The sequence below is a fragment of the Chlamydotis macqueenii genome, chromosome 17 (assembly GCF_036417535.1).
Source record: "Chlamydotis macqueenii isolate bChlMac1 chromosome 17, bChlMac1.mat, whole genome shotgun sequence".
Taxonomy (NCBI): Eukaryota; Metazoa; Chordata; class Aves; order Otidiformes; family Otididae; genus Chlamydotis; species Chlamydotis macqueenii.
In genome coordinates this window covers 14,693,303-14,720,982 of record NC_141572.1, presented here as the reverse complement: position 1 = coordinate 14,720,982, position 27,680 = coordinate 14,693,303, and the positions used below count along the sequence as shown (strand labels likewise).

At 53.4% G+C, this 27,680-nt stretch overlaps 2 protein-coding genes across 7 annotated transcripts in view; both read right to left on the bottom strand.

Moving 5' to 3' along the window:
• The window catches only part of OSBP2 (oxysterol binding protein 2), a 104,196-nt gene extending 90,335 nt beyond the window's left edge, over window positions 1-13,861 (bottom strand). Inside the window, exons 1-2 of one of the 6 annotated variants that reach the window (XM_086761314.1) lie at window positions 13,541-13,861; window positions 6,492-6,569 (exon numbers count right to left, since the gene is read on the bottom strand). In XM_086761314.1, the coding sequence (XP_086617440.1) occupies window positions 6,492-6,569; window positions 13,541-13,812 (350 nt within the window). In that variant the 5' untranslated portion in view covers window positions 13,813-13,861. The other 5 variants (XM_086761315.1, XM_086761316.1, XM_086761322.1 and 2 more) reach the window with 5 other exon arrangements.
• Window positions 13,862-16,534: 2,673 nt separating this feature from the next.
• On the bottom strand, window positions 16,535-22,877 carry DRC10 (dynein regulatory complex subunit 10). The gene is made up of 4 exons (XM_010118904.2): window positions 21,408-22,877; window positions 19,916-20,149; window positions 18,458-18,529; window positions 16,535-17,158 (listed from the first exon to the last, which is right to left on the bottom strand). The coding sequence occupies exons 1-4, from the start codon at window positions 21,981-21,983 to the stop codon at window positions 16,880-16,882; spliced, it is 1,161 nt and encodes a 386-aa protein (XP_010117206.2). The 5' UTR covers window positions 21,984-22,877; the 3' UTR covers window positions 16,535-16,879.
• Window positions 22,878-27,680: the final 4,803 nt, after the last annotated feature.

The window sequence follows — 27,680 nt, the reverse complement described above, 5'->3', positions numbered from 1 at the left end:
GGCGCCAGGGACACCACGTTCCCTCCAGCCTGGACACGGGAATCCACAGCCGTACAAAGCACGTACAGGTGCTTTTGGAAATTGATCCCGGGGATCCGAGCCATGCCAACACTCTGAAGGGATCAGGCTTCAGGGGCTGCATGCTCTCTGCAAAAATCCTACGGATGCTGACTGCGGGTTACCAGGAACAGAAGAGTTAAACGCACGGCCAAGAGGGAAGGCAAAGTCAGTGACCTTCACAAGGGGCTGCTCTCCAGAGCAGAGGATGAGTTACAGCTTTAAGCAAATTTCCCAATTGCTCAAACCAGTCTTCCACTGTTATTTTAGCGTACCGCGCTGCAAGAAAAGTTCTGTGGTGCAATAAGATGCTTGCGGTTTTTTAACGCAGAAACATTCAAGCTGCTTCGGCACAGTCCGAGACCCGCCCTCCGCTCTCGCCAGGCTCCTGCTCCTCCGGTCACAGCCAAGGCCAAGCAGGAGTCCCCCAGCCAGCACTCCGCGGGGCACCTGCACGCCTCCTCCAGAAGAGCCAGCCGCCGTCCCACCCCTCCCTGCGACGCAGGCCGGGTTCACATCCGCCAAAGCAGCACTATTCAGAGTCACTGCCCTTCATTTCAGCAGCCGCTTTGGGAAGCCAAGGGACTTCCGAAGCGGCCTGCTGTACATGTACCGCAAAGGCGAATGAGCAATTAATGAGCAAAACCACACTCTGCACAAACAAGCACTCTGCTCGGCCAGGCAGGGCCCAAAGCCCCACTCTGCAGGACCAGGCCCTGCTGCTTCACAAAGCACACTGAAAACCTCCGTCCTGAGTGCCCGAGAGCTCGTGTCCAGCAGCTCCCATCAAAAGCACAGGGCTGGGAACAGTTTATTTTTAGACCTCGGCCTCAGCAATGTTCATTTCCATAGGAGATGCATCAACACTTACCTTCTCTGACGGCCTGCCACCTCTGCCTCTCCAACAATTTCAAAATCAGACCGCTTGAGACAGAATAAAGAGATTTCTGTTTGCTAATTAGGACAACTTAAACTGGATGAAGCAAGCAAAGAGCTAACCCACACAGAGGCAACAGCCAGTTACTTTGCCAGTGCAGAAGAAAACAGAAGTGGAAACAGGAAAAGCAGAAGGATGCTTGCTGCGTGCCACAACGGCTGTCAGTGTATCGATACACGCTCCCGCGGTACGGCGCGAGATACAGAGACAGGTCCAGCTCTGCAAACAAACGCCAACAAGCACAGCTCAGCACCAGAAGGAAACCACTTCTCCGAAGCTTTTCCACAGCCTTATGTTTTCTCTAGTCAACAGAAGAGAGACTAATCCTGTTGTGTAGCTTTAAAGTACAATACATTGAAGACCAAACATCCACACGCCTGTCCTACACAGGGCAAGCCAAACTTGGTCTAAAATCCCCACTCTGCATACACCTGCTCAGCCATTTAAGCGAACCCAAGGAGGTTTAAACTTCTTTTTTTTACTACTTTACCAGAGGTAGAAAGAGATGCCGTAACGGTGGACAGACTGTCACTGTAGAAAATCTTCCCGTGGCCTCTACCAACGCGTTAAGGAGTACACACCAGTAAAAAAGCAGTAAAATGCTCCTTTCCCAAGTGAGACAGATCACATCATATTCATGCTTGCTTAAGACTAAACTCAGCTGTTCAGACTACAACATTTGCACGTGGGAGCAGATTCTGCCGCAGCAGAAACGCTGCTCCTGAGGTGATACTAGAGATAAAGGAGCACTCTGCACCAAGCAGTGTCACGTGCCTTCACTGATCCCAACCACAGCAGCCCACTGAAACGGGACAGGGATTTTAAACATTTCTGCTGCGATTACATCCCTCAGGCCATGAGCTCACCCTCAACATCCCAGACATTACTATCACATTGTTGGTTTTGCTTTTGTCCCGTACAAAGCCAACACACCTCCCCGCATTGTCTCCATGAGCAACTACAGAAATAAACACTTAAGAGCAAAAGAGCTTTGTAACACCGAGCAAAGGCCACCACCCATCGCATCTCAACTGCTAGGTCCCACGACAACAGGCTTGGGTCCTGCATTTCACACCGCTCTCCTTCCCTCTGATGAAGACATACTCAATACAGAGGGGAGAAAAGGCTGTGGTCCCAGACACACACTGTGAGCTAAATATCAACAATTCACACGCAACTCTTGCGAGTTCCTACCACGGAACCTCTACTGAGGCTGCAGCAGGAGCTCACCTAACAACGTGCTCTCTGTCACGTCTTCTGCGCATCTCAGGCTCCAGTCCTCACATGAGGATGTGGGACCTGAAGCCACGTACACCCTGCTGCCAACCACAACGCAAGGTATCGATCCCGGGTTCGGGCGGCACAGAAGTCTGACCAACAAAACCTTATCCCATAGTCCTGTCTGGGCAGGCGTTCCTGCTGGCAGCGAGTAGTTCACTGGAACACACCCTGCCCGCGGGTTATTTACACTAGGTTAATCGTGTAGGAAACCAACAGCACAGCAAAACCAGCAGTTCCATAAATAAGCCCCAATCTGCAAATTAAAAATACACCTGACAGTAACAGTGGCGTTCACTTACACGACGCATGGGATAAAGGGCTTGCTAGCTTCAGCTATTTCCTTTACCAGGCAAATGAAAACCAGCGACAATATTTAAACAACGTGTCGAATGAGAGACAAAAATGCAATTCTCTCCACACCTGTGACAATGTCCTGCCCCAGGGTAATGTCTGCTATGATTGCAAGCCAGCTTACTATTTGCATTTCAGCTAGTTACTTCACAAATTCTTCCTTCCTAAAACTACAGCAATTGTAAACCCCGGATCAGGTTCACAGCAACATGAAAACCACACCACTTTAAAGATCATGCTGCTGCTCCTCCTGCTACAACCAGCCAGCCTCACCCTGCGAAACCCGGGGCACAGCACAGCGGCCGCGTTACAGAGGAAAGCTCCACGGCCGCGCTCCCCGCGCTTCGCTACAAACGCGTCACCTCCTCCCTGCAGCATCCGTAGGGATTTTTCTCTAAAGCTCTCGGTGCTACACTGACAGCAGAATTTGACTCTTACAATCATTCAGCCTGTGCACTTGGAAATCAACTGGAAAAATCCTGATGAAACCAGTCTCGTTCCCCGGTACACGCTTTCCGTTGTCTCTGAAGCAGGGGACGACAGGTAACACATTAACCTGTAACGTCCCCAAAATGGAGAATATCAGATACGGGCAGCCAGAGCGCTATTTCATTACTGCACTTAAGAGCAGCGTAGGGCTGCAGATGTGAAGCAGAATTCAATCCAATCCAGTAACCACAGACCTTATCTGTGCCGAGACACAGTGCTGCGTCGTCTAAAGGTACTTACAAGCGACAATTCACGGCTTGGTGCCTGCAGGCTGTAGGAGGAAAAATTGGCTTATTACAGGGCAAAGGACGACTTGCCAGACCTCAGCAACTCAACTTCCAAATTTAAAACAAAACTTCAAAGAGCCTTGCATCCACAGGTTTTCCATTTCAAAGCAGAAGCCTTTGCTGCTTTTCTTGGGGTGTCAAAGAAGGGGACAAAGAAGCAGAGACAGGCGCCTCACCCAGTGCATACTCAGTTTACCTGCATAAAAGCGCAGGCTCCTTGGAAAACACTTCAAGGAGCACCACAGCTGGGACACGGCAGAGACCACACTGGCAAAAGGAAACAGGTAAGAAAATATTAAAACTTCTGTCTTCCAGCTCCTAAGCAAATCCCACTCCTACAGAGATCAGAAACCCAGCCAAGTCTTTAACTTCCCAAGCGTCCCAGCAGAACACTGTATTTATTGTAAGCTTTAACTAATAAAACGACAACATACCAGTAAAGCACAGTTTAATGACATCATAAACTTCAGACGTGCATTTGTATCGGCTTGCCAGTCCTCAGGCTGTCCCAGTGTCGGGCAGAAGTCCTTCCCTCCATTTAGAGGCCAGCTTACAACTTCAGAGAATAAAACTGTACTCATTGTTTTTAAAGCAGCGCAGGAACAGAGAGCTGGGAGGGCTGGATGAGCAGTGTTAGCTCTTACAAAGCCAAACTCTCAGCACTACCGAAAAATCAACTCCAGCAGCGGCACAGAGCACACAGCGAGATGGCATTGTTCACGCTGCGCTGAGAGCACCAGCGCCCGGACTCCTCACCAACGTGGCTTTTCAGCTTTGTAAGAGGATCCTGCTCATTTCCAACACACGGCACAGCAGAGCCCCGACGGCAGCGGACAGACCCTGCAGCCCGTCCCTTCCCACCTCCTCTCATCGGTCCTGATGCGACTCTCGCCCACGAGGCGAGTGGAGCAGGTACAACGCAAGGATCAGAGCGACGGAGTAAACCACCGGTTATCCGTATGCTCCCGGTGCTCTGCAAGTCCCAGCGGGCTCTCCTCACTACACTTTTGGAGATCTCCCCGTGCAGCTCTTTCCATCGGGCATTCTGCCGACGTGGGTCTCCTGCCTGCCCCAAAGCCAGCACCCAGCTGTGGCTGCCTGTCCCCAGTACCAGCACTGGAACATGAAACGGGGGGGGGGGGGAAAGAAGGAGTAAATGAGGGTCCTGCGCTGTGAAGCCCGTGTAGCAGGAACAACGCGGGGTGTGGTGTGAGCGGGGCAGTCTGTGAAACAGCCCGAAGCGTCCAGACACAGGAATCACTGGTGCTCCCCCAGCAGTGCCAGAGCAAGCCATAAACATGACGTGGCTTTTCTCCATCCTCCACCAGTGCCCAGGGAGCTGAAAGCACTGAAACCAAGTGTTAAGTGTCAGAAACCAAATAATGACAGAATGGTACAGTAACCGAGCCTGGAAGGCACCCTGGGAGGCCTCAGGTCCAATCCCCCGCTCTGAGCAGAAGCAATCAGGTCAGACAGCTCAGGACCTTGTCTAGCCACAGCTTGGATATAGTCAAGAGTTTCTCCCACCTCTCCAAACGCCTATCCCAGTATTCGGCACTCACTCCCAATTAAAACACGTCTCCTCGTGTCCACGTGGGGTTTCCCATGCTGTGGTACCAGCCCGTTGCCTCACCCTGTCATGAGCCAAGCTCCGCTCTGGCCCATCACGTAGCTGTGGGCAGCAACCAGGTCTCCCCTTCTCCTCCTCCGCTCCAGGCTGAGCACATCCACACCACTCCAGCCCCATCCTGGAGAGCCCCAAACTGGACGCAGAGCCCAGATGGGCCTTCCCAGTGCTGAGCAGAGGAGACAGCCCCTTCCCTCGACATGCTGGCTGCTCTTGTGCTAACGCAGCCAAAGAGACAGCTGATCTCTGACGGCTCCTGGTCACCTTGTTGTCCAGCCAGATCCCCCCAGGGCTCTTCTGCAAAGGTGCCTTCTAGACAGCTACCCCAGGGCAGGGCTCACCTTCGCCTCCGCTGAACGTCACGAGGTACCACTATCCCACGTCTCCAGCACGCCACGGTCCCTCTGAAACCCAGCCTGCGCTCTGACGTGTCAGCCTCTCCGCTGATTTGGTATCAGCTGCAGAAAGGCTGCAAGTCCACGCACCCAGCAGTAAAGACACTGTAAAGCAAATGCTGGGACTAACGCGATGTCATTTTATGATGTCTAAAAATAAATAAACCAAATTATATGTTCAAATAGTACACACTAACAAATACCAAACCACACAGCACTCCTAAGCGAGCCTTGATGGAACATATGGCTGCTGGGAGCACCAACACCACACCAGCTTCAAAAGAGGGTCCGACACGTCGCAAGACAATGGGAGAACCACACAGCTCAGCGGTGCGCTCTGAGAGCATGCCATGGACGCTCCGCAGAAACCACACAGGATTAAGATGATTGTCACCTTTTGCACCACTGCAAAATGACTTCCGGTTTGAGTACTCTCTTCCCTCCTGCTTACAAAAATTACGTCCCAGGAGAGCTTCAAAGCTGGAGAGCCTGCAGCAGTCTCTTGCCAACGCAGACCGCGAGGACACAACCGACAAGGAAAGGAAAAACTGCTTGGATAAAATAAAGCCATGCGTTAGTTTCACCTGACCACCCACAATAAACCTGCAGCAGTTTCTGCTCCACAAGCTCTGCTGGGGAACAGCCCAGTGGTAACTGGGGAATAACAAACGGCTGATTACAGCATCCAGCAGCAGTCCCAGTAACACACACGCTTGGAAACAGCAAAGCTTAAAGGCCTTGGTCTTTTAAAGTAAAGCATGAGGCTTCTGCAGTACTCAGCCCACGGCTTGCCACGCAGCACCGCCTGAGCGCTCCCGCCCAGATGCCTCCAAAAAGGCCTTCAAACCAAATGCCGAAACTCAATTAACTCTTAACAAGCTGCAGACACAGGTGGCACCTCCACCTGCTGCACATCACCTCCACATTTTTAAGACAAGAAGGTGTTTATTCGACCACTACTCCCCACACAGACACACTCCACCTGGAGATCAGGGGCACATCTGTGTCCTACCAGCACGAGGACAGTCAGCCATGGCCATTCTGGAGCCGAACACACCCAAACTCACCCCGTCTGCCCAACTGGGACTGGTGTGTTTTTCACACGTTTCCAAGAAGAGCCATCACTCCTGACAGTTGCAGAAGACCTGAAGAAAAAAGTTAATGGAACCACCCCTGTGCATTTCACAGAAAAACCTCAAAAATCGTGAGGATTCACAGAAGTGGCGAATTAGTTGCCATGGATATTCTCTGCTGTGACAAATACTCTAATTCCGTGTTCGGATGAGCGATAGGCACAAAGCACCAATTCAGCTGGGAAACGCCAAACACCGCACTCGGGAAAACGCAGCTGCGCTTACAGCCCGTGCCACCGAACGCCGTAGGGAGCGGCCCAGAAGAAATGAAGCAAGTAAAACAAACACATGCCCCAGCAGCAGGAGGTCAACTGTCTCCCCAAAGGAGCTTTGCTGCCCATCCAGGGTTACTACTGCCAGCCCCTGTTACCACATCTGACAGCTACGTCATGAAAATAAGCAATTCTGTTCTTTAAAAGACCACACAGCTGCAGTGTTTAGGCATCCGTACCAATCAACAGGCCTAAAGTAAGAAGATCTCACTGACTTTACGCACATAGCAGTAATATGCAAACAGGGGGTGCAAAGGACATTTTCCTGCTCTGTTTCTTAAAAAGCGCTTACCGCAAACCTGCTCTAGCTATTAATAACAGATTCAGAATCACCGCTGTGTGTTAAAAGAGGAAAAGAGAAAGGCACAGACTCCCACTTCACCGTATTTATCTTTACATGCATCACAGAAGCTGCTTTAAATGCTGCGTGCGCCCAGACACCGCTTTAAACTCCTGCCTGCGTCCTCTTCATCCAGAGAGATGTGGAGAATTAAGACTATTTTTAGGGAACGAAGGACCTCCCTCTGAGTCACTGTGGGAACATACATCTATCCGGTCGTGATTGCAAAACAGAAATATTCTTGTAAAGATTAAAAAAGAAAAAAAAAAAAAAAAAAAAAGAGTGGATAGAAATACAGCTCAGTCCACATGATGGAAGGAAGGACCGCTGCATGCGGGGCAAACACGCAACACCTCATTTCTAACACACACGCAAGCCAGTCAGCACTGCTTACACCGCAGAAATTCCATCGCTGCCCGTGTAAGCACTGTGAGCTGCACGACGTGACCGGCAAGCAGCAAACCCAGCAACGTCCTACAGTGATGAGCAACATCACCGGGTGACAGCGGGAGGCCAGGACGACAGAGCGCAACAAGCCACGTCTCAAAACAGCCCTCGCAGGAGCCTGCGCTTGCAGAGGTAAGGTGAACCGTGTAAGGGCCCGTAACCAGACCAAGGAGGAGATCTGTTCTGCTCTTATCCCAGGGCTGCCTCTGCTAATCGAATCACGCCACTGCCCCGTAGCACCACGCTTGCCATTTGCATTTTTAATACTGAGGTTGATGCGTACGCAACCTGAAGGCTCAGCACCGGGGTCCTCGAACACGTGCCTGTGTGAGTCAGCAATCACTGACCCAACAGCAACAAGCACATCCAGCTGTGTTATCCTCCAGCTTGAACCCTGTCTGCCCAGCCCGCACTCGTCAGCCAGAGAAACATTAAGTCATTAATTATTAAACAAGCTTTTTGATCAAAACCAAACGGAGGTTGATATAAAATGTAGAAAGATCCTTGCCAAGGTGTCACAGGAACAATTAAAATAATTGAACAGCATAACGAGGACCTGAGGGAAATTTAACCCCTCCAGCTAGCTCAGGGTTTGAAGCACCATCCTACTCGGGGGACAAATCTCCAGGACGTTAAAGCACAGCAAGCAGCCGGCCCTGCAGTCAGGACGCTGGGGCAACTCCCATTTCAGGGTGACGACCTGAGTTGCTGGCCATCAGGACTAGATCTGAAGAGACCTACAAGAAGCAAAGGGTCTGCTACCACTGCGCACTTCAGTTCCCTAAATTACCCAGTGAGTTACCAAGCTACAACGCAATTTATACGTAAGCACAAAACAAGACAGAAAACAAGCTCAACGGTCTGACTTGCTGCGACATAAAAATCAACCTAGAGATAATGGAAGTCCCAGTCATTTGGAAGCGCGTTACGCTGCTCTGAACACCGCACGTTGCGCTGATGGAGAGCTCCTCTTCGGAAGGAAATCAGGTAGGTTAAAAGGGACACTGCAAGGAAAAAACACAGCATTACTTCTGACAGGGAAGATCAGCTCCTTTGCCACTGACTCACTGCGGTACAGAGGATCACAGAGCATGAAAGAACAAATTTAAATCCGTAATTGGAGCAGGTGAAGTCAAAACTGAACACGTATTGCCCTGGAAAGAGACAGGCGTAGGAGCCACAGCCAAAAGGCAGGTGACGCCTGTCACCTCTGCGCACCCAGACCAGAAGAGACCGTCGTATGGCTCCTCAAGCGTGCCAGCAGCACGCACCGAAGAAAGCCCACCCTGAAGGCCGACAATTTCCCAGAGGTGAGCAAAGGCACTGCTGCCAGGAAGCAGCAGCCAGCCCACACAAGCCCTCAGCTGCAAAAGGCAGAGCTGAGCAGCAGCTATCAGCAGCGTGTGGGAGAAACGCAGGACTGGAGCAGTGACCTTCCCTGCGCTTGGCAGAGGACAACGGAGGAAGGTTACAGCAACGGCATTAACACCACCGACGTGTTCTCCAGCAGGAAAAGGCGGAACAACTGAGACCAGAAACGGCAGGCATCCTACTCTCCACAAGTAACCAAGCAGCTGAGCCCATAAATTTGTTTCATACTGACAAACAGCTCCAGAACTAAAACTGCAGTGTGAGGGACACTACCTGAAAACTCACCGTGCAATCCACCTTGAGCGGCTGCAGGCATTCTGCACAAAACCAGAATGCATTGCCCCTCTCAAAACTTAGCTCTGCACAAGACAAACCACTCCTGCTGCCATTTCACCACATGAAGCATTTGGGCCAGTATTTAAGATTACATGGGTAGAAATAAAGCATCACGTGAGTTCATAGCTCCTGTTGGCAGTTTGCAACCAGCAAACCCAACTGGGCAGGATACTACAAGCAGAGGAACAGATATAACAATCCTCATCCAGCGAAAATAATCAGGCCATGACTAAAATACCCTTCAGGACTGAGATCTGTGTCTCCTGCTCTCCTGCAGCGTCAGCAGCAGTCGCTGTTTGGAGGCAAGTGAGCCCGACTCCCCCACCGCAGCCCTAAACTGGGAGCTCACCTCGCACCACAGCAGCACTCAAACGCTACTCTGCCGTGTCGTGCCCTGATGGAGCGGCAAGAGCACCGTGTCCCCGGTTACGAAGCCCAGAAGATGAGTTTCCTCAAAAATGGGCAAACGATGATCAACAGCAAAGCGCCATACGGATAACGCGAGTACCATGTGAAAACAAGATGACTGGGAACAAGCGTTATTAAAACACTGTTTAAAAACAAGCAGCTCAAAGGCATCATGCAGCTACAGGGCTGTCGTGGAAACCCAAGGATGAAAAACAGTCCAGGACATTCAGCTCCTCTATGTCTGCAGAGAGACAAGCTGTTATAAAAATCATTCTAGGAGAGCGTATCCCTCTCCTCACGGACAAACTAAATGCAGGGAAACATTTTTTCCCCCGAGGGTGGTCCAATACTGGAAGAGTGGGCTCAGAGAGGCTTGGAGACATCTGAACCTCAGCACCTCAAGGCCCTGAGCAACCTCATTGTGGGTGGCCCCACATTGAGCAGAGGCTCTTTTCTGGAAGTCCTCGATTCCTCCACGACTCTACTATCAACCAGGGGTTTTCAAGCTCTTGCCTGCACTCACCACCTCAGCTTTCAGCTGGAGTCTTCGTACGAGATCCAGGAGAAAAAAACCCCTCCGAGTTGTACTCAAGACCTTACAATAGTAACCAAGAGTTAACTGCTGGATAAACAGAAGCTAGTGCAGAACGCTGCTCTGGGAAACACAGCTTTTCCAAGGAATCGGCTGCCCATGCCCTCAAGCTGCCCGTCCCCACCACCTCAGCAGGACAACAAAGACAAGGCAGCCATCACTCCTCAAAGAGCAGACCCAACAAGGGGAGCCGAGGCTGCCTTCTGGCGAGAAGCTTTTCGTGTCACAACAACGACCAAATCACACACAGCACAAAATGTTTTTCCTTCTCCATTTGGCAACGCTTTAGCTGTTACATCGTGTGACCACAGAAAGCACTGCTGAAGGCTTTTCAGACACTTAACCCACAAATAACAGGCTACCAACCAAACCCACAGAGGAGAAAACATGAAACTCAAGCTCTTTGAAATATGAGAAAGCTGCCCGGAGAAGGGAACGCTCATCTGGAGCATCGATCACAAGAGCCAACGCCAATCTTTGATGAATTAATACTTACCTAAAGATCCTCTCTAATCTCCTTGAAAACACTTATCTGTTCAAGGTGATTAGATTCTCCTATACAGACATGCTAATTATAGATAACGATAAATCTATAAGTGGCTGCCCGCCAGAGCAGTTTAGAAAGAGTTTTGATCATCAGTGAGCCAAGTAGACTAGTTGTGCCACGCTTAAACAGCCTTCCAACACAGGCACCACCTCTGTGCTGGAGATTTCCAACTCAGTCAAAGAACAACCTCAGAGGGACAACCAAGGGCAAATAAAACGGTCCAACTGTCCGGCTGTGCAACTCCTGAAGTTCCTAAATCCACATGCCTCACTCCAGAGCAGGGTATCACAGAGGAAACCTTTCAGAATTACTGAGCTGTTATAATTTTGCACCAATTCAGAGCAGGGAATATGAAGCAAAAGCACACATCCTGCAGGGAAGCTTCGCTGGCAGGAAGACTTGATGTCTTCATAGATTTCACAAAGATACAGGAGGCTTCAAATACTCCACTTGTGAAGAGTACTCTAATTAGAAGCTTTAATTCAGCAAACTGTCCCTGTGAAACCAACCGAGTACAAAACAAGCATTGCACCTGGCTGCCCAAGAAAACGTCAGGGCAACCTCCTTCCAAACTCAACCACAAAGGTGTCAAAAGCCACCGAGACGAGGCACGCACAGCACCCCACCTGCAAGGGCGTGGTTGAACCCGCAAAGCCTTTAGCAGCAACAGCAGAAAAAGAAAATTCCGGCATGCACCTTCAGAGCTGCGACGAGCACAACGACCCAGCGGAACAGCAAGAGACCTTTACAGATGGTATTTCCTAAATTCCCTGCGAAAAAAGTCGAGCAAGCAGCAGTCGCATGTTGCCCAGCAGTCTGCTCGCACAGAAGAGGTCAATGAAAACAACCTGATAGTTGCAGCTTCCTCACTCCTGTCAGTCAGCTGGACGCCGTATCCAATAAAAATCCCAGTTTACCCCAGAACGTCACCAGGAGGACTCTGCGATCAGCAGCGTGAGCTGACACTCCATGGGTTGGCACGGTCACTATATCTAAGAGTGCTGGTTTTGAAGAGTATCATGGGGGCTTTTTGCCATTTAAAAAAAAAAAACCTTCACCACGTGTTCTATCCTATATTTTTGTACTTCTGATTCACAACCAAATTAACCCAGTTCTCATCGAGCCCAGCGATGAGAAGAAGCCACAAAAGCCTTCAGCACCACTTTTCCCAAGCAGCTGCTGCAGGGCTGCACTGGCTGAAAGCTCCATGAAGTAATGCAGTCTCAGCTCCTTCACATGCTGCTCAGAATAATTTCCTTGGGTGTTTCTGTTTGTTGTTTCAGCCTAAAACAGATCAAATTGTCTTAAAATAAACCCAGTTGTTCCAACCTAAAATAATTATTGAAGAAAACAGCTTGTTTGCTCTTGACAGACTTGGCACCGATACAGAAAAAAAAAATAATAATATATTCTGACGTGTTTACAAGTGGAGCATTAAACTTCAACAACCTTTTCAAGCTGCATAGCTCTGCTGGACCAGATCTGGACGAGAGTTAAAGAGCATAAGCATACCAGAAAGGATTACAAGTACAAGTAAATTAGCTGAATTACTGAGGGGTAACTGCATTCTCCTGGGGGTGTTCCTTACGGAGCATTTTTGTTTGGCTTGAGTTTCAGGATTTGGGAGGAGGTTTAAACAACTCCAAGTAGACAAACACACCAGTGAACTCCCGGCCTGTTACCTGCCGTGGTCTGACCCCAGGATCTCTCTTTGGAGCCGAAGGAGTTTCTGTTAGCACCTGGCAGCGAGCTGAAGCTCAGGGATCTGCCTCAGGCTAAGTGTCATCAGCTGCAGCAGAGAGGAAACCAGAAGATGAAGTTTATGTCAAGAAGAAAAACAGCTTTTGCATGGCCTTTACAGAGAAGTCCTCGCTCACAGGGTTTGGCACGCTAAAGATACAGTATTTTACAAAGCTCGAACCATCTTTTGTATCTGGGACCGTTTCCACATCCTGAAATACAGCCAACAGACACTGAACAATACTGAAGGTGACAGAGCCCTTGTCTTCCAAACCACAGGAGTAAACATGATCATTCCTAAAGGATAAAAACACCCAAATCCTGCAACACCCATATGCTTATATTTTTACATCTCAACTGAAAGAAGAAACACAAGAGAAGCTACTCAAACGACACACGGTGGCTCAAGCCCTGCAACCGCCAGGCCCCGCGTCCCACGCCCTCCTCACAGGAACCGCAGCCCGCCCGCACCAGAACCTCACAGCAGACGGCAAACGAAGCCAGGCACGGCTCTGGAGTCACCGCCGAGTGCCAGAACTCCCCTCCTTTCTCCAAACGCAGCCTGGGCTGCCTCCCCGAGCGCAACGTCCCAGGCCGTCCTTCCCCGGGCAGCCCGCCGCCGCAGCGCCCGCGTTTCCACGCACGGCTCCTGGAAATGCCTTCAGCCGCCGGTCTCCTGCCCGACGAGGAAAAAGCAGCAGCGGAGGTTACAAAAGCAAATCGATTTTAGGCAAGACAAGGGGCTTTGCTGTTGCTGGCAGGCTTCTGGCCGTGGCTCTAAGGGCAGCTGTGGCCGCGGGAGGCGGAGGGGCGGGAGGTCAAGGGGGCGGCTGAGCCCCGCACCCAGCCCCGCGACACCGCACCCGCCCCGCCGCGGCAGGCCCGGGCCGGGCCGAGCGGCCGCCGGTACCGCGCCGCCGTCCCCGGTACCTGTAGTAGCTGAGGAGCCCGTTGCTGAGTACGAACCAGCGGCGCTGGTAGCCCTTCAGGTAGTTGGTCCACTTGAACAGCCAGCCCTTGTAGGTGTCGGAGCCCGGGGCGGCGGGCGGCCCCCCCGCCGGTCCCCCGCCGCCCCGGCCCCCCGGCTCGGCGCTCATGGCCGGCAGCTCCTGGCAGGCCAAGCAGGGGACGGCGCTGAGGAGAGACACCAGCCCGCGGGTGCCGCTGCTGTTGCCGTCGCACAGCGCGGCCGCCTTCCCCATAGACCCCGCGGCGCGGCGCGGCCCGGCCCGGCCCGAGGGCTCCGCTCCCGCCGCCGCGCTCCGCTCCGCCGGGCACCGGCCTGGGGGGCGGCGCCGCGCCCACGTGACGCGGGGGGGGGGAGGAGGAGGGGGAAGAGAGGCACGTGAGGCGGCGGAGCGGCGCGGGCGCCCCCTGGCGGCGGGGCGGGAAGAGCTCGCGACGCCCTCACCATTTTGATACCCCCACCGCCATTTTGGACCCCCCCTCGCCATTTTGGACCCCCCCTCGCCATTTCGGACCCCCTCCTGCCATGTTGGACCCCCCTCGCCATTTTGACACCCCCCACCACCATTTTGGACTCCCCTCGCCATTTTGACACCCCCCTCACTATTTTGGACCCCCCTCACCATTTTGACACCCCCTCTCACCTTTTTGACACCCCTTCACCGCCATTTTGAACCCTCCCTGCCACCTTGACACCACCCCCACTACCATTTTGGACCCCCTCTCACCATTTTGAGACCCTCCCCCACATTTTAATCCCCGCGGCCATTTCACATCCCTGCCAACACAGGGTAGGGTGGTAGCGTGGCTTCGCTGCGCGGACCCCTCCTTTACAGCCGGGCTGAAGGGCGGCCGAGCGGTTGGCACCCCCGCGGAGTTACCGAGGGAGGAGGCTCCGGAGAGCCAGGGGGTTTATGCGGACCCCAGAGCCGCGGCCTGAGGAGCCCCACAGCGGCTGTGCCGCTGGGTCACGTCTGAGGGGAATCCCTCCCCACAGCGAACCCGGCAACGCACCACGGGGACCTGTGACAGAGGCTGCCCTGCCAGGCGTCCCCGCATCCCTTCGTGCCGCAGGGGATCGCCTTTCTCTGATCCCTCTAAGCTGCTCTGATCCCCCTTCATCGCATTATTGCTCACCCATCACCTGCACGTGCCCCTCCGCCTGCTCGCTCACTGCAGCCCGAAGCGGGAGCTCCCGCCAGCCTCGCCGGGGGCTCACGGGGCTGAGGTGTGGGTGAAGGGGCTCCCCCGGCCCCAAACACCGACCCTGCGAACATCTCCAGTGAGCGCACTGGGCTCCCAGCCGAAGTATCTGGGCTCCCAGCTCCTCGCACGAAGAAACAAGAAGGCAAACTCCATCCGTGCTCTGGACAGAGCTTCCTCTGGCCCCCTGAAGCCAGCTGAGCGTTTCTCCCACTCTGAAGAGACGCCCCGGAGCGCCCTTCAGCCATGAGCAGCAGTACCTCTGGCACTAGCAGACACTGAGGCGGCTCGTAAGGGCAAGTCTTACGTCTGGAAACACTCTGAGAGTGCTTTGGACCCCAAAGGCTGGTGTTCTCCCATCAGAAGGTGTTCTCAGTCCAGCTGAATGACTCTCCAGGTAGCCTTTGCCATCTGCAGGTTTTAGACAAATTCTGAGACTGTGAGGCATCAAAATCGGTGTCCAACAGCCCTTGCAGCACCTCCACATCCTCTAATATAAAAGCACCTCCAGACCTTGTTTTGCCAGGAGCTCTAGGACTGTTGGTGTTTGGAAACTGAGGCCTCCCCAGAGATGAAACATCCCTCTTGATGTAAATACACCCCAAACTACCCCCATGGGTACCAGCCTCTGAAAGTCTCCGCAGATCCTGGCATCTCTGGTGGCCGCAGACAAGGAAAGACATTTCCTCCAGCCATGTCTAATGAGATCATGATCTGATCCTGCCTGTGATTCCTCAATGGTTCCAGCACTCGCCTGGGATCATTAGGCACAGTATAGACATCAGAAGGGCAGAAACCCTGTGATGAACATGTTATGGACATGCCACACTGACCTTGTGACTTTTAACCAAATAAAGAATCAAGGACAAATCTGTCAGCACCTTCTGTTTGGTACATGGGGCGCTGCTGTGGGACCTCCCCTTCATGGTCGGCTCAGCCCTTCAACATCTCCAGTCACTCTTTGTCTTTAATAAAATGGCCTCCTCTCTGCCCTGGGTTACGGTCAGTGGTAGAAAGCACCTTGGCCCATTTTGCTATGGGTGCCCTTTTATGAACAGAGGCGGAGGGGCAGGACTTAGGCCTGGTTGGTATTTGGGTTTGCAGACAGCGTCACTACCCTCTCCTGGGAAGAGAGGCTGCAAGGAAGGGCCTCTGAAGTTGCACGTGAAGGAATGGCACCGGGAGTCCAGATACAAAATGTTATTTGCTCCCAGCCTTGTTAAATGCAGAGGATATGTGAGAGGAGGTGCCCAGGCCTTTCTGGTAACTTGTGACAGCCTAGTTTCCCAAGAAAATTAAACAAATAAGACATAGCACACTGTGTATGACTGTGTCCATGCCCAGTTTCAGCCCCAGCATGCAGAGGAGTACAGAGCTCTGTAATGTGAAGCTACTGAAAACAGGGGGCCAAGGGAGGAGATAAAAATGCTCGACTCACGGCCCGTGAAAGGAAAAGGCTGCAGCGTGCTCTCGGGGCATCAGACATGGGGGAATCCAGAGGAGCAGGTGCTGTCCAAGAGGAATCTGCATTAAACGGGGTACAGTTTGCTGCTTGGCTTAGGGAGCAACTTGTAGGATTGGGAGCGGGGCACGAGCTGGGCTGTGCCCCATCCCACCCTTCAGATGGCCCCTGGACAGAAAATGCCAACTGCCGGGGCGATGCGCAGGCAGGACTGGTGTCACTGCTCTCTCTGGTAAGCACCAGTCCTGCAGCTTCCTCCTGTTGAAAGGGACGTGGTCTCTCAGACCCACACATGATGGGCCTCATCCTGCCCTCAGGAACGAATTTATTGCCACCTTCAGGAAGAAGAGAATTGGGCCCTGACACACAAGCAAAGTATAAGCAAGGAGACTAAAGCCAAGGAGACAAACGCCAAGGAGACAAACCAGGAACTTGCACTCCATCAGAAGACATCCTCCTCCTAAAATGGTGAGACGTCTTCACGCCACTGCTTCGATATACTCCAACTATGAGAGGCAGCCTCAGCCCTGGAGGCCTTAATGCAAATGCTCTCTCAAATCTAATGCTTTTATCTGGAAGAGCTCAGTCCCAGTGGAGTCAGCATCTTTGCCAGGAAGAGAGAGAATACATTTTGCACTTTATTTCTTGGCCTTCTTGCCCTTGCCCTTGTCCTTCTTCTTCTTTTTTGACTTGAAGAAGGACCGGACCAAGTAGCCTCTCCAGAAGGCCTGGATGCGAATGGCAGCATGGGTCTTGGCGGCCAACTCCTTCAAAGCCTGCTCCTCCTTCTCCTGTTGTATCCTGCGCTCCTCCTCAATCTGGGAATACTCCTGGAGAAGCATAGTGTGTTTCTCTGTCAGGAGGGACAGTAGGGCCTTCTCCTTGGTGTAAGCAGCATGAACCTCCTCATACTCAGCCTAGCAAGAGAGCAGATAACAGCAATGTTGAGGGCATTCAGCAGCTCCTCCCTGCACATCCCTAGGTTCTTAAACCCATCCTGAATCCAGGTAGAACCCCAACCAGGAGCTGAGCTGGGCCTTTCCACAGGGACTCAAAAAGGAGGCATGTGCCCAGGGAATTTCGCAAAGTGCCAGGTCATAGTATCTGTATGCTCCCCTGAAAAATAGTCTCATAATTCTTTCCGTGTTGCAAACAGCACCCACCCTCAGCTGACAGCCCTGACCAGGTAACAGACATGCAGGTCAGAGCCCCTCCTGCGTATGCTCTGAGCAAAAGGACGTACCGCTGCAGTTCGGGCAAGACCGAGCCTAAGGTAACAGCTTTGCTAAGAAGCCATTTAGACGCGTGGCACTGAAGCCCAGCGAATACACTGTACACTGTTGAGAGAATGAGAAGAGCCTGACCATGTCAGCCTGGAAAAGGCCAAGGACCGGTGGTTGTAATGCTGTTACCACACTTTCAAGCTCAGCAGCAGTTTATGCCTCTCCTAACGCCTTTGAAGAAGCCACGTGAAGGTGGAAGATTAGTGGAACCAGCCGTGCAGATGTGTGCCTGCCCTAGCAAGTTCTGCCCCAGACCTGTCGTGACGTGGTGCTCCAGCCACTCAGCAGACAGGAAACCAAAATAATCAAATTGTTAAACACCTGACAAGGGGGGATCATTTCTCACAATTAGCAGCCAGCTTCTAGCCCTCTCCCTAGATTTTTGCAGTGTTAGTAATCCAGCAGCTTTTATCCATCTCCATAAATTGGGCAGGAACGGGAAAGCAACCAGGGCCTTCTCAGAGGTGGGTTTGGGGTGGTGCTGGTGTGATTCTCAGCCTGTTGTGGTTGAGTTGAATGCCAAGGCAGCGGCTTGCAGGCTGTTCAGTTTCTTAGTGCTTGAGAGACGCCTCTCAAGGGGGCCAGCAGAAACAGGAGTGTGATTTGGACACTAGATAGGGCCAACAAGATTGAGGATTAAAGCAAAAGTGAAAGCCCTGTTCCCTAGCACCAGGTGGATGTGTCCGACAGGATGTGGCAATCCATTTGCCCCAGATACTGTGGGATTTAGCAGTGGATGTAATTTTTTCTAAAGTCAAAGCAGCAGGGAACTCCTGAACACATAGGCAGGACAAAGATACCTTTCCTGCTAAAGCCTGTACCTCTGGATACTCACTTCCATGGCCTCCTGTCTAAAAGCCACGTGTCCATTTGGACAGGGATGTACCTGAACATACCACCTCACGGGAGAGCAATGCACTTTAACGTGGATACCTGTTTTTCTCCCATGTCCGTGTCGTATTTCTGGATCCAGTTCACAATTTCCGTCTCCACTCTGCGCTTCCTCTGAAACACAAAACAAGACAGGTTCCTTGCAGGCGCCAGAAGCCTGGTAAGAAGTGGCCCAAGTCAGAAACCAGTGTGGCTTGGAGCCCTAGCGTCATTATATTTGTGTGTAACACCTCCTCCTTGTGGCAAGCCTCCTCCAGCTGACACATATTTTGTTTGCCCTGGTTTGGGGGTTCTCCTGGGACATTCCCTGAGGCCAAAAGGGCCTTATTTGGTTTACAGAATGGAGCTGGGTGAGGGCTGAGGATTGAAACGCATCTGAAAGGTGTGTTCTGCGGTAGGAAATGAACATGCCTGCTGGAATGCGGCACATCATCGACAAACTGGGGCAACCACCCTAAAACTGAAGCAATGGAGAACTGCTAAACATGAAAGCAAGACAGAAAGTACTCAAAAGGTGGTGCCTTTTAAAATGAAGATCTATTTCTAGCTGTAAAGCAGTTTAACAGTGGCTATACTGCAGTATAACCAGGTACGGGTAGTTTACCCAAGCTGCTGTATCCGTGCCCTGGGGAATCATCAAGAGAAAGATCAGCTAGAGCCCGTCACAAGTGCCACGTGATTTCCTGTATGACACTGACCCAGGGTGTCCTTAGGGCTCCCAGGCCAGCATGAGGTCAGACCTCAGCTATTTACACCACAAGTACAATCTGTGGCCACCCAGGGCTAGGGGACGTGCTGAGGAGGGGGAAGGTTGACCTCTGTGGTCGGTAAATCTCTACCTGAGCATTAGAACGAGCTGAGCAACTCATCAGTAAATACTGCAGGGACTCGCAGCCTCAGAAGAAACTGCCTGATAAAGCCACTCCATTAAAGGAGGTGTAACTGGGTGGATTTGGGATTTTGTACTGCAGCTCTAACTTGCACTTGATGCTTTGTCGGTGCCCAGCCCCACTGCCACTTTGCTCTACATCGGCCAGGGCAAGAGTGAAAGATGCCCCCTTACCTGGGTGTGCCGTCCTGCCCATGGCAGGCCAGCACTTGTTTGGAGTAAATACCCAGTAGGAGCAAAATGAGGGGGGGAAATGCTATTTCTCCAGTTCTAGATTCTCTGTGCCCTGTGTCACCAGTATGCTCTGCTGTTGATACAGAAGCCGAGCCTGCCTGCTGCTCCTGGTTCCTCCTGTGAGGTGTTTTCAGAGCTAAGTCCGCAGGCAGGAGGAAGACCTGTGAGCAGGCTCCTTCCCTGCTGTCACTGCAGGGTTGCTTTCCCCTGGAATCAGCAGAGCATGAGGACAGAGCAGGTAGCCTCTGACAAACAGCATGTGCCTCCTGCCAGCAACGAGCAGGAACCGAGGAATTACTTGCAGCAGCCAGCAGCCAGGCCTGACAGCACCACAAAAGGTTTTAAATCTCCTGTTCTAGAGCTCTCCTCCTGTTTACCTTTCTGAGAGCCAGCTCTGATGCTCGATGCTCCAACACAAGGCTATTGAGTTGTGCTCCTAGCTCCTGAACGTCCTCCTGTAGCGTGGCACACCTGGCCTGGGAGGCTCGCAGCTCCTCTTTTTGCTGTTTTTCTCCTTCCTTCTTAATCTGCTGGATGCTGGCCTTGCAGTCTTCAATCAGCTCTCTCATGCTGGTTTTGAGATCTTTGATCATGTTGTCCTTCTTGTGAATCTAGACCCAGGAAACAAGAAGAAACACCATCGAGAAATGCAGGTGAGGCATAAGGTGGGCAGGAGAAGCAAGGCACCCTGGCAAAGGTGGAGGAGATCAAAGAAGACATCCTGGTGATCTGGTAGCAACAGGGAGCTCCACTGCTGGCGGAGGGAACAGATTTACACAGGGTGCTTTGGAAACCTCCCCCACTGCTGCTCTGAGAGCCTGGGAATAAAGGTAGAGAATGAACAAGCCATGCCAACACCCACTGGCGCTGCCATCTGAGGAGAAGCCAAAATCAGAGCCACTGGAGCGAGCCCCATGGCTCCCTCAAGCTTTGGATTCAGCTCAGAGGGATTGCCCGGGGGAAGCGGCTCCGTGCGCTGCCTGCAAGAGAAATCCTCAGCTGGGACCAGTGAAACACATTTATTCATGATGCCTTGGACAAGCTGCCAATCTACACATAAAAATCTCAAGCGTCTCGATTCACAGATCTCCAAGGAGCGGAGGGAGTGGGGAAAGCAGGCCCGTCTCCATTAGCACCATTCAGTGCAGCGAGCGCATGACAAAACCTTCCCTCCAACCCCTCTTGCAGGAAGAGGACGGAAAAGTGTATGTACAAAACAAAGGATCGCTTGTCAGGAGCTCAGGGGCTTGGATGCTGGCACAGCCCACGGACTCACAGAAAGAGCCTGGGAAATGCCCGTTCGTTTGTCGTACCTCAGCTGCCTTCGCTGAAAAGAATTAAGAATTCCTATAATCGCCTATTAATCACAAACGCTCTAAGGCAGCTGGTATTACGGAGTTGGAAGTCACAGAAACGTTGGTTTTAAGCAAGAGTGAAGGCAGAACAGATATTAAAAATGGATTTTAATCAGAGCAATCTCTGCCTGGAATGACTTTTCATCATTTCATCAGCGGTGAACGATGCCTGGCGCTGGCAGCTGACATTGTAGCCCTGCCAAAACACCACTGCAGCAATTTGTGCCTGTCCTGCAGCTCCTTTTTAAAGGCAGCGAGTCGTGTCATTCAAGCTGGCCGGTGAAAACAGGTTCAAAACATGCCAAATTCAAGTTCAAAAAAAAAATCAAGCACACAATAAGCATTTCTCATTGTATTTTACAATTAAAATAGTGTATTTAAATCTAGGGTCTGGTTTAGAAATAACTTCTGAAACTTCCTCACTAGGATCTGCAAGAAAGGGATCCGTTTTTAGCTTACTAAAGTTTTGCTTCAGCAATGCTTTGTTGGAAAACATATTCCCACGGTATCATACCTCCTCCTCTCGAGTCCGGATTGCCGCTGCCAGGTCTGCCTGTAAAGCTGTGATTGCTTCCGTGTTTTTCTTAATCTGGAGGGAGATATCTTTCATGAACTGAACCTTTTCTTCCTCTTCCATGGGACTAGTCAGGAGTCTCTTGAGCATGAAATTCTTGAACTCCTCAAAGGCTTTGATAAACGCTTCAGCTGATGACTCCCTTGCCCAGGCTTCGTGTTTCAGAGCCTGGCAAAGCGAAGGGTTGGTCAGCAAGAGCCTCAGGACATTTCTAACTGAACGTTTCAGACGTTGCTCTAGCAAGCAGAGACAGCCTCGTCGTTCCTCAGCTCTCATGGTGTCTGCTTCTTCAGAGCTGGCAAGCAGCTGCTCCATTTCGTTTGAAAGCTTTTGGTGCTCCATCAGGCTGATTGTGATCTCAGGTCCCAGCACATCAGCAAACCTATCCAGGGAGTCGATAATACAGGGGATCAAACTGCTCAGCTCCAGCTTAGCCATCGTCTCATCCAGGACAGTTAGGATTCTTTCAGTCTCTATGCTATCGGGTTTTAACCAACACGGATCTAACATCTCCATGTCATCTAATGGGATCGTTGCCTTGTCTGGAGTGGCCAAGCTCCTCACAAGGGGCTTGTTTCTTCGCCTCAATCCCGAGATGATACTTGGCACACAGCTGGATCCTCTGTTGCCATGGCCTCAGTTAAACACTTGTGAGTTGAGTGTTTTGCGATCTAGAAGGGACACGACATCTACACAGGGCGAGACTCAGACTGAGAACATCTCTGCTGCTTCTGTCACTTATTCTTCTTTCTCGGGTTTTATCTCTAAAACAAAAATGTGGTGACAGCATTAAGGAAACAATGTAATTTGGGAAAAAGTGGGAGTTTCAGATCACACCAGCGTTCTCCCAGGGTCTGGACACAGGGTCAGGACATGAGGTCGTGCATCCAAACTGGTCTCTGTCCCGGAGAGGCCGTTAAACACCCACGGGAAGGGAGGAGAGGAGTGGGCTCCTGGCCTTGAAGGGTGATGGGGAGAAAGCTCCCAGCTCCTTCTTCGCAGCAGCTGAGGTGGAAGGCAGAGATCGCAGCTCTGCAGTCCCTAGAAGTGCGTGGAGAGGGGCTGGCAGGTCCCTGGGGCCACCCTGGAGGGAAGGCGGGGGTCCCGGTCCGGAACACGCACCTCTGTGCTTCCAGGCCTGGCGCTGCTGGAGGGACGAGGTGGGAGAGGGGAGCTGGGTGCCAAGAGGAGGGGGCAGAGAGGGGGCAGCTGCGCATCGGAGGCTGACAGGGAGTGAAGGGTCCCTGGGTGCGGGTCTAGGGGCAGCGGGGTGCCAGGGGAACCCAGAGACCCCCCGGCTGCGGGATTCCCGGGGGGGAGGAACGCCCTCGGTGAGGGTCAGGAAGCCGCGGGGGCCTCTGAGGAGAGGCCCGGGGCCTGGGGGGACAGCGGCCCAGGGGGGATCTCGGGGGGTCAGGGGTGTCTCAGGGGTCGGCTCCGGGGGGGGGTCGGTCCCAAGCTGCCTCCGCTCCCCGCAGCGCACCCGGCCCCGGCCCACCCGGCCGCCGCCAGACTGCTCCGGTTGCTAAGCAACGCAAGCGAGGGGGCGGGACCTCTCCCGACAGCCTATTGACGATCAGCGGCTGCTCCGCCCACCTGCGGAGCCCACACCTCAGCGGCCCCGCTCGCTTGATAGGCAGTGCCGCTGTCCAATGAGAAGCTCCGCGGCGGCGGACAACCGGGAGCGGATGAGTCGCCATCTTGTCGGCGGCAGGCGCGGAGAGGAGCGGGTTGGGGAGCGGGGCGGCGGGGGCCGCGGCCTGCGGGGAGGGAAGGGACCTGCTGGCTTTTAGCAGCTGTGTAGTAGAGCGGAGCACCCCGAGCGGTGTGTGCTCGCAGCAGCGTTCCTTCTGGGCTCCCCACCAACACGTTCCTGAGAGACCTAAAAATAAGATGAAAAATAAAATTTCTCACCCCCGAGATCAAGTTTCCCAGGCCCCGGTCAGTCATAAAAGAGCAAAAACGAAGTAGGGAGAGCGCGTCAATGAGTCGGCGCCCGGGAGCCCTGAGCGGGCTGGCCGTGCCGCGGCCCACCGGACGGGCAGGCCGAGGTGTCGGGATGACGAGGGCGACGAGGGAATCCGCACCGGAGCCATCCGTGGTACCCGTGGGATGTGACACGGAGCCCTTGCCGTGCGGGCCTGGCGACGGGCCGCGGGAGGGCAGGGACTCCGTGCTGAAATACCTTCCGAGGATGCTGCGCACTCACACGTGTGGGGCAGGCCGGGGCTACAGAAATGTAGAGCATGTTGCAATATTAAATCAGAATATAGAGTCTGACAGTGACTGGAAACATCAGAACGCCAGCACCCAAGAAATTACCTTAACCGTACTGTTACAGAAGACTGATTTTATAGGACTTTACATTCAGGGCCATAAAAATGCTAAGAAATTCCAGCTGATTAAAATGCTGATGCCACACGGGCCCAGTTAGTTGGTTACCCGTGAACTGGTGGCGTTTACAGAGAACATGGCCCTTGAAAGCTGAGCACGCGCCCTGCCCTCACCCCGCTGCACCGTCAGCGAGCAGGATGCATTCGGGGAGAGCACAGCTTCGGCTTCCAGGAGGAACCTTGACAAAATGCGGAACTCTGGGCTTCCGGTGATGCCAGCTCTGTCCTTGGGGGCAGGAGCAATGTGAAGCAGTGACATCGCAGCTGTGGTGCCCGTGGGCAGCCTTGTCCCAGGTCTCAGCTGGCCCGGTGCTGCTCAGCTGTTCCTCACGTGAGCAGTCCCCTTTATTTCCGCTTGTTCAAGCCCGCGAATAAACCTCGGTGTGTGCTCTGGTCCAGCACATCCCAGGCTGTTAATTATTTCCCTACACCAAGCAAGCTAGAACCTGGTGATGGGAGATGCGGTGGGACTACCATGGCTGGGCTTTTGAGGCCTGGCACTGGTGAGATGGAGGACAGGACACCCATGGAGGGGCCAGGCTTGCCCAGGTCTGCTGCCTCCCCATACGGACCGGGGCCACAGGTCTGTTGGAGAAGCAGAAGAAGGGCAAAACTGTAGAGAGCAAGGTGGGAGCAGGCCTGTGTCAGCTCTGGGGTGTCAGACTGGACGTATCCAGCTCGTTACCTGGCTGGGGAAGCAGTGCCTCGCACGTGGGTCGCCTCCTGCCCTCAGTGACCCATCCAAAGGACCAGTCCAAAGGCAACAGTAGGATTTGATGTGAGGATAAGTCTGGGTTTGGGTCAAAAACACTGCAGCCACCGGCACAAGCTGGTAGGTATCCAGCTTGCTGTGGGTTAGAGCCTGCTTGCTCTAACTGCAAGTCTGGGACGGACTGTCCCTCAGCCTCTAGCGAAAGCACTGAGCTGTCAAGAAACACCTTCTTGTGCTCTAGTTTCTCAGGTGGGATCTTGTCATCCTACTGGATCCAGATCCAGCAGATCCATGACTTCCTGGCTGCAGGGTGATCAGGAGACACAGGATTTAAGCACAGCAGGGCCATAAGATCGCAAAGGCGATGTGCCCTCAGTGGACGTTTCCCCCAGCGCACGCAGCAGTCATCACAGCTCAGAGAAACGGCCTGGGTGACGTGGAGAGCTGCTGCTTTTCCCGACAAGGGCTTTGGGGGTGAACCCAGACCCTCGTGAAAAGCTGCCACTTGCCCTGCAGACGTTTTGGCAATTAAATCAGTCTCGAAAACAATGTCTTTTTTCTTTCCGAAGCTGAGGGGTGTCTTGATTGCTTTATTTGAAATGGACTACCGCTCTCCAAGAAACGCACTCAGGCCTCCTTACGGCCTTGACCCGGAGGTGGGATCCACTGCCTGGTGACTGGTACCAGAGCCCCCTGTGCACACGCTCTGCCCGAAAGGACAGGAGAGTCCTTGGGACGTACAGAGAGAGAAGATGGAAGGGGTGGAGCAGTGGCTCACATCCAAACTTCCTCTAAAGCCGTGGAGCGCTGCAGCTCCTTCGTGGTTTTGGGTAGTCAGAGACACCCTGGTCTTGCAGGTGGAGCGAGGGGTGATGGCACGTGCCCTGAGCAGCCTGACTTGTCCTGCGGCTTCACACACCACCCCGGCCCAGCAGCAGCTCTTCTGTCAAGAAGGAAACCAGGTTGATTTGGGAGCTGCGTGAAACGTCACCAAACCTGCGTCAATCCCGCCTCATCCAGGATGTAGGAAAACCTCAAATCCATCCCGAAACAATTCGCTGCATCCAAACCCACCAGCCTGCATCATTGCCCTGAGCCAGAGGTGCCCAAGAATCCGAACTATGTGGAGAGGGGAGCGGTGCAGGGTGCAACTGAGCAGGGGAGGGAGAGCTGAGACACCCTGCGTGCAGGACCCCAGGCATGCTGTCCCCCACTGTCCAGGTCTTTTCAGCCACAAAAGCCTTGTGAATAAACAGCTGAGCTTCAAAGACCTCCCTGGCCCCAGCTGGGCTTTCACCTCCATCGGAACTGCTCTCCAGACGCTGAACCCCTCGCTGCAGCGGCCAATGGAAGCAAAGCTCAGCGTGTGGGAGCAGGTGGGCTTGGCCGATCGGCTGGGAACGCCACGATCCACCCCAGCTTGGGTTTGCCCAGATCATTTCCCGGTTCCTGCTGCCACTCACCCGTGCACGGGACAAGGGAAGGGACAGCGGGGATGGATTGCGCCAGTTCAAACTGATTGTGAAATGATGGTGAAAGAGCAGAAGCACACAACGATGCTTTGCTGCAGGCTACAGTACCCCAGGCTTGTGTCACTGTAGGGACAGTCCCCTGCCGCCACCTTCCTTGCTCTGGCTGCAGCCAAAGTGCAGCTCCAGGGTGGGCAGAGACTGATCCACCGATGCGACGGAAAGCATCTCCTCCTGCTCCTCTGCGCACCAGGAGCTCTGAAGCCATGAACTCCTGCGGTGCCATCAGAGCTAGGCTCTGCGGCTGAGCTGGAGCACACTGTGTCTGGAGGCATGCGAGCACCTCACGGGCTGCCACCACCCTGGCACAGAGCTCCGCGTGAGGAGCAGAGTCCTCAGGAGGCCCTCGCAGGAGCCAGTTGTGCTGCGCCAAGCCTTGCGTCATGCTCTGCTGGGAACGTGGAGCTCTGGCACCGCACCAAGTCCCAGCAGGATCTCTGGGGCTGGCTGACCCTTGACCACGGCCCGGCTGCAGCTCTGACTTGTGTTCACTCCTTCCCATGTCTTGCCGTCAGTGGGACGGCGTGTTCCTTGTCTGTATTGTGAGCAGGTGGGAAGGATTCTGCGCTTCCCAGAGCCTGTCAGAAAGGCTCAAGCAGGCTCTGGGAACATCATTAAAAATAACAACGTCGGGCCATTTTCTCAGTGCTTGTTTCCTGGCAGAGGGAGAGGGAACATATCGTCACTCTCGCTCCATGCAGCATACCCCTCTGCTCCGCTCTGGTGAGACCCCCCTGCAGCGCTGCGTCCAGCTCTGGAGCCCCCAACACCAGAAGGACGTGGAGCTGTTGGAGAGGGTCCAGAGGAGGCCACGCAGATGCTGAGAGGGCTGGAGCAGCTCTGCTGTGAGGCCAGGCTGAGAGAGCTGGGGCTGCTCAGCCTGGAGAAGAGGAGGCTCCGGGGAGACCTGAGAGCGGCTCCCAGTGCCTAAAGGGGGCTGCAGGAAAGGTGGGGAGAGACTCTTCAGCAGGGCCTGGTGTGACAGGATGAGGGGTGATGGGTTCAAAATAGAGGGAGGCAGATTCAGACTGGACATCAGGAAGAAGTTTTTTCCACTGAGGGTGGTGGAGCAGTGTCCCAGGTTGCCCAGAGAGGCGGTGGATGCCCCATCCCTGGAAACGTTCAGGGCCAGGTTGGCCGGGGCTATGAGGAACCTGATCTGGTTGGAGATGTCCCTGCTCCTGGCAGGGGAGTTGGACTGGGTGGGCTTTAACACTCCCTTCCCACCCAAACCATTCTGTGATTCCATGATTCTATGTGTGTCCTGGGCTTTGCTGACTGCCCGGCACCTTCTTGTACACAAGTTCCACAAGGGATGCTGGTGCTTTCCCTCCTTTCCACCCTTCCTGTCGCGGGGCTGCCTGTCCCTCGGCAGCTCTCCTTCAGGAGGGGTGCTCCTCTGCCTGCGCAGCTCCAGCTGCCCGCTCCCGCACGGCCAGCACCTGCTCCGGGGCAAGGTCCCGCTAACTCTGCCTTTCTCCAGGACACGACGGGACAGCCAGCGCTGTCCCCTGCCTGGGGGAGATGCTGGGGAACAGCCCGTGTGCTGCGGGTGCAGAACAAGAAACTTTGACCTTTT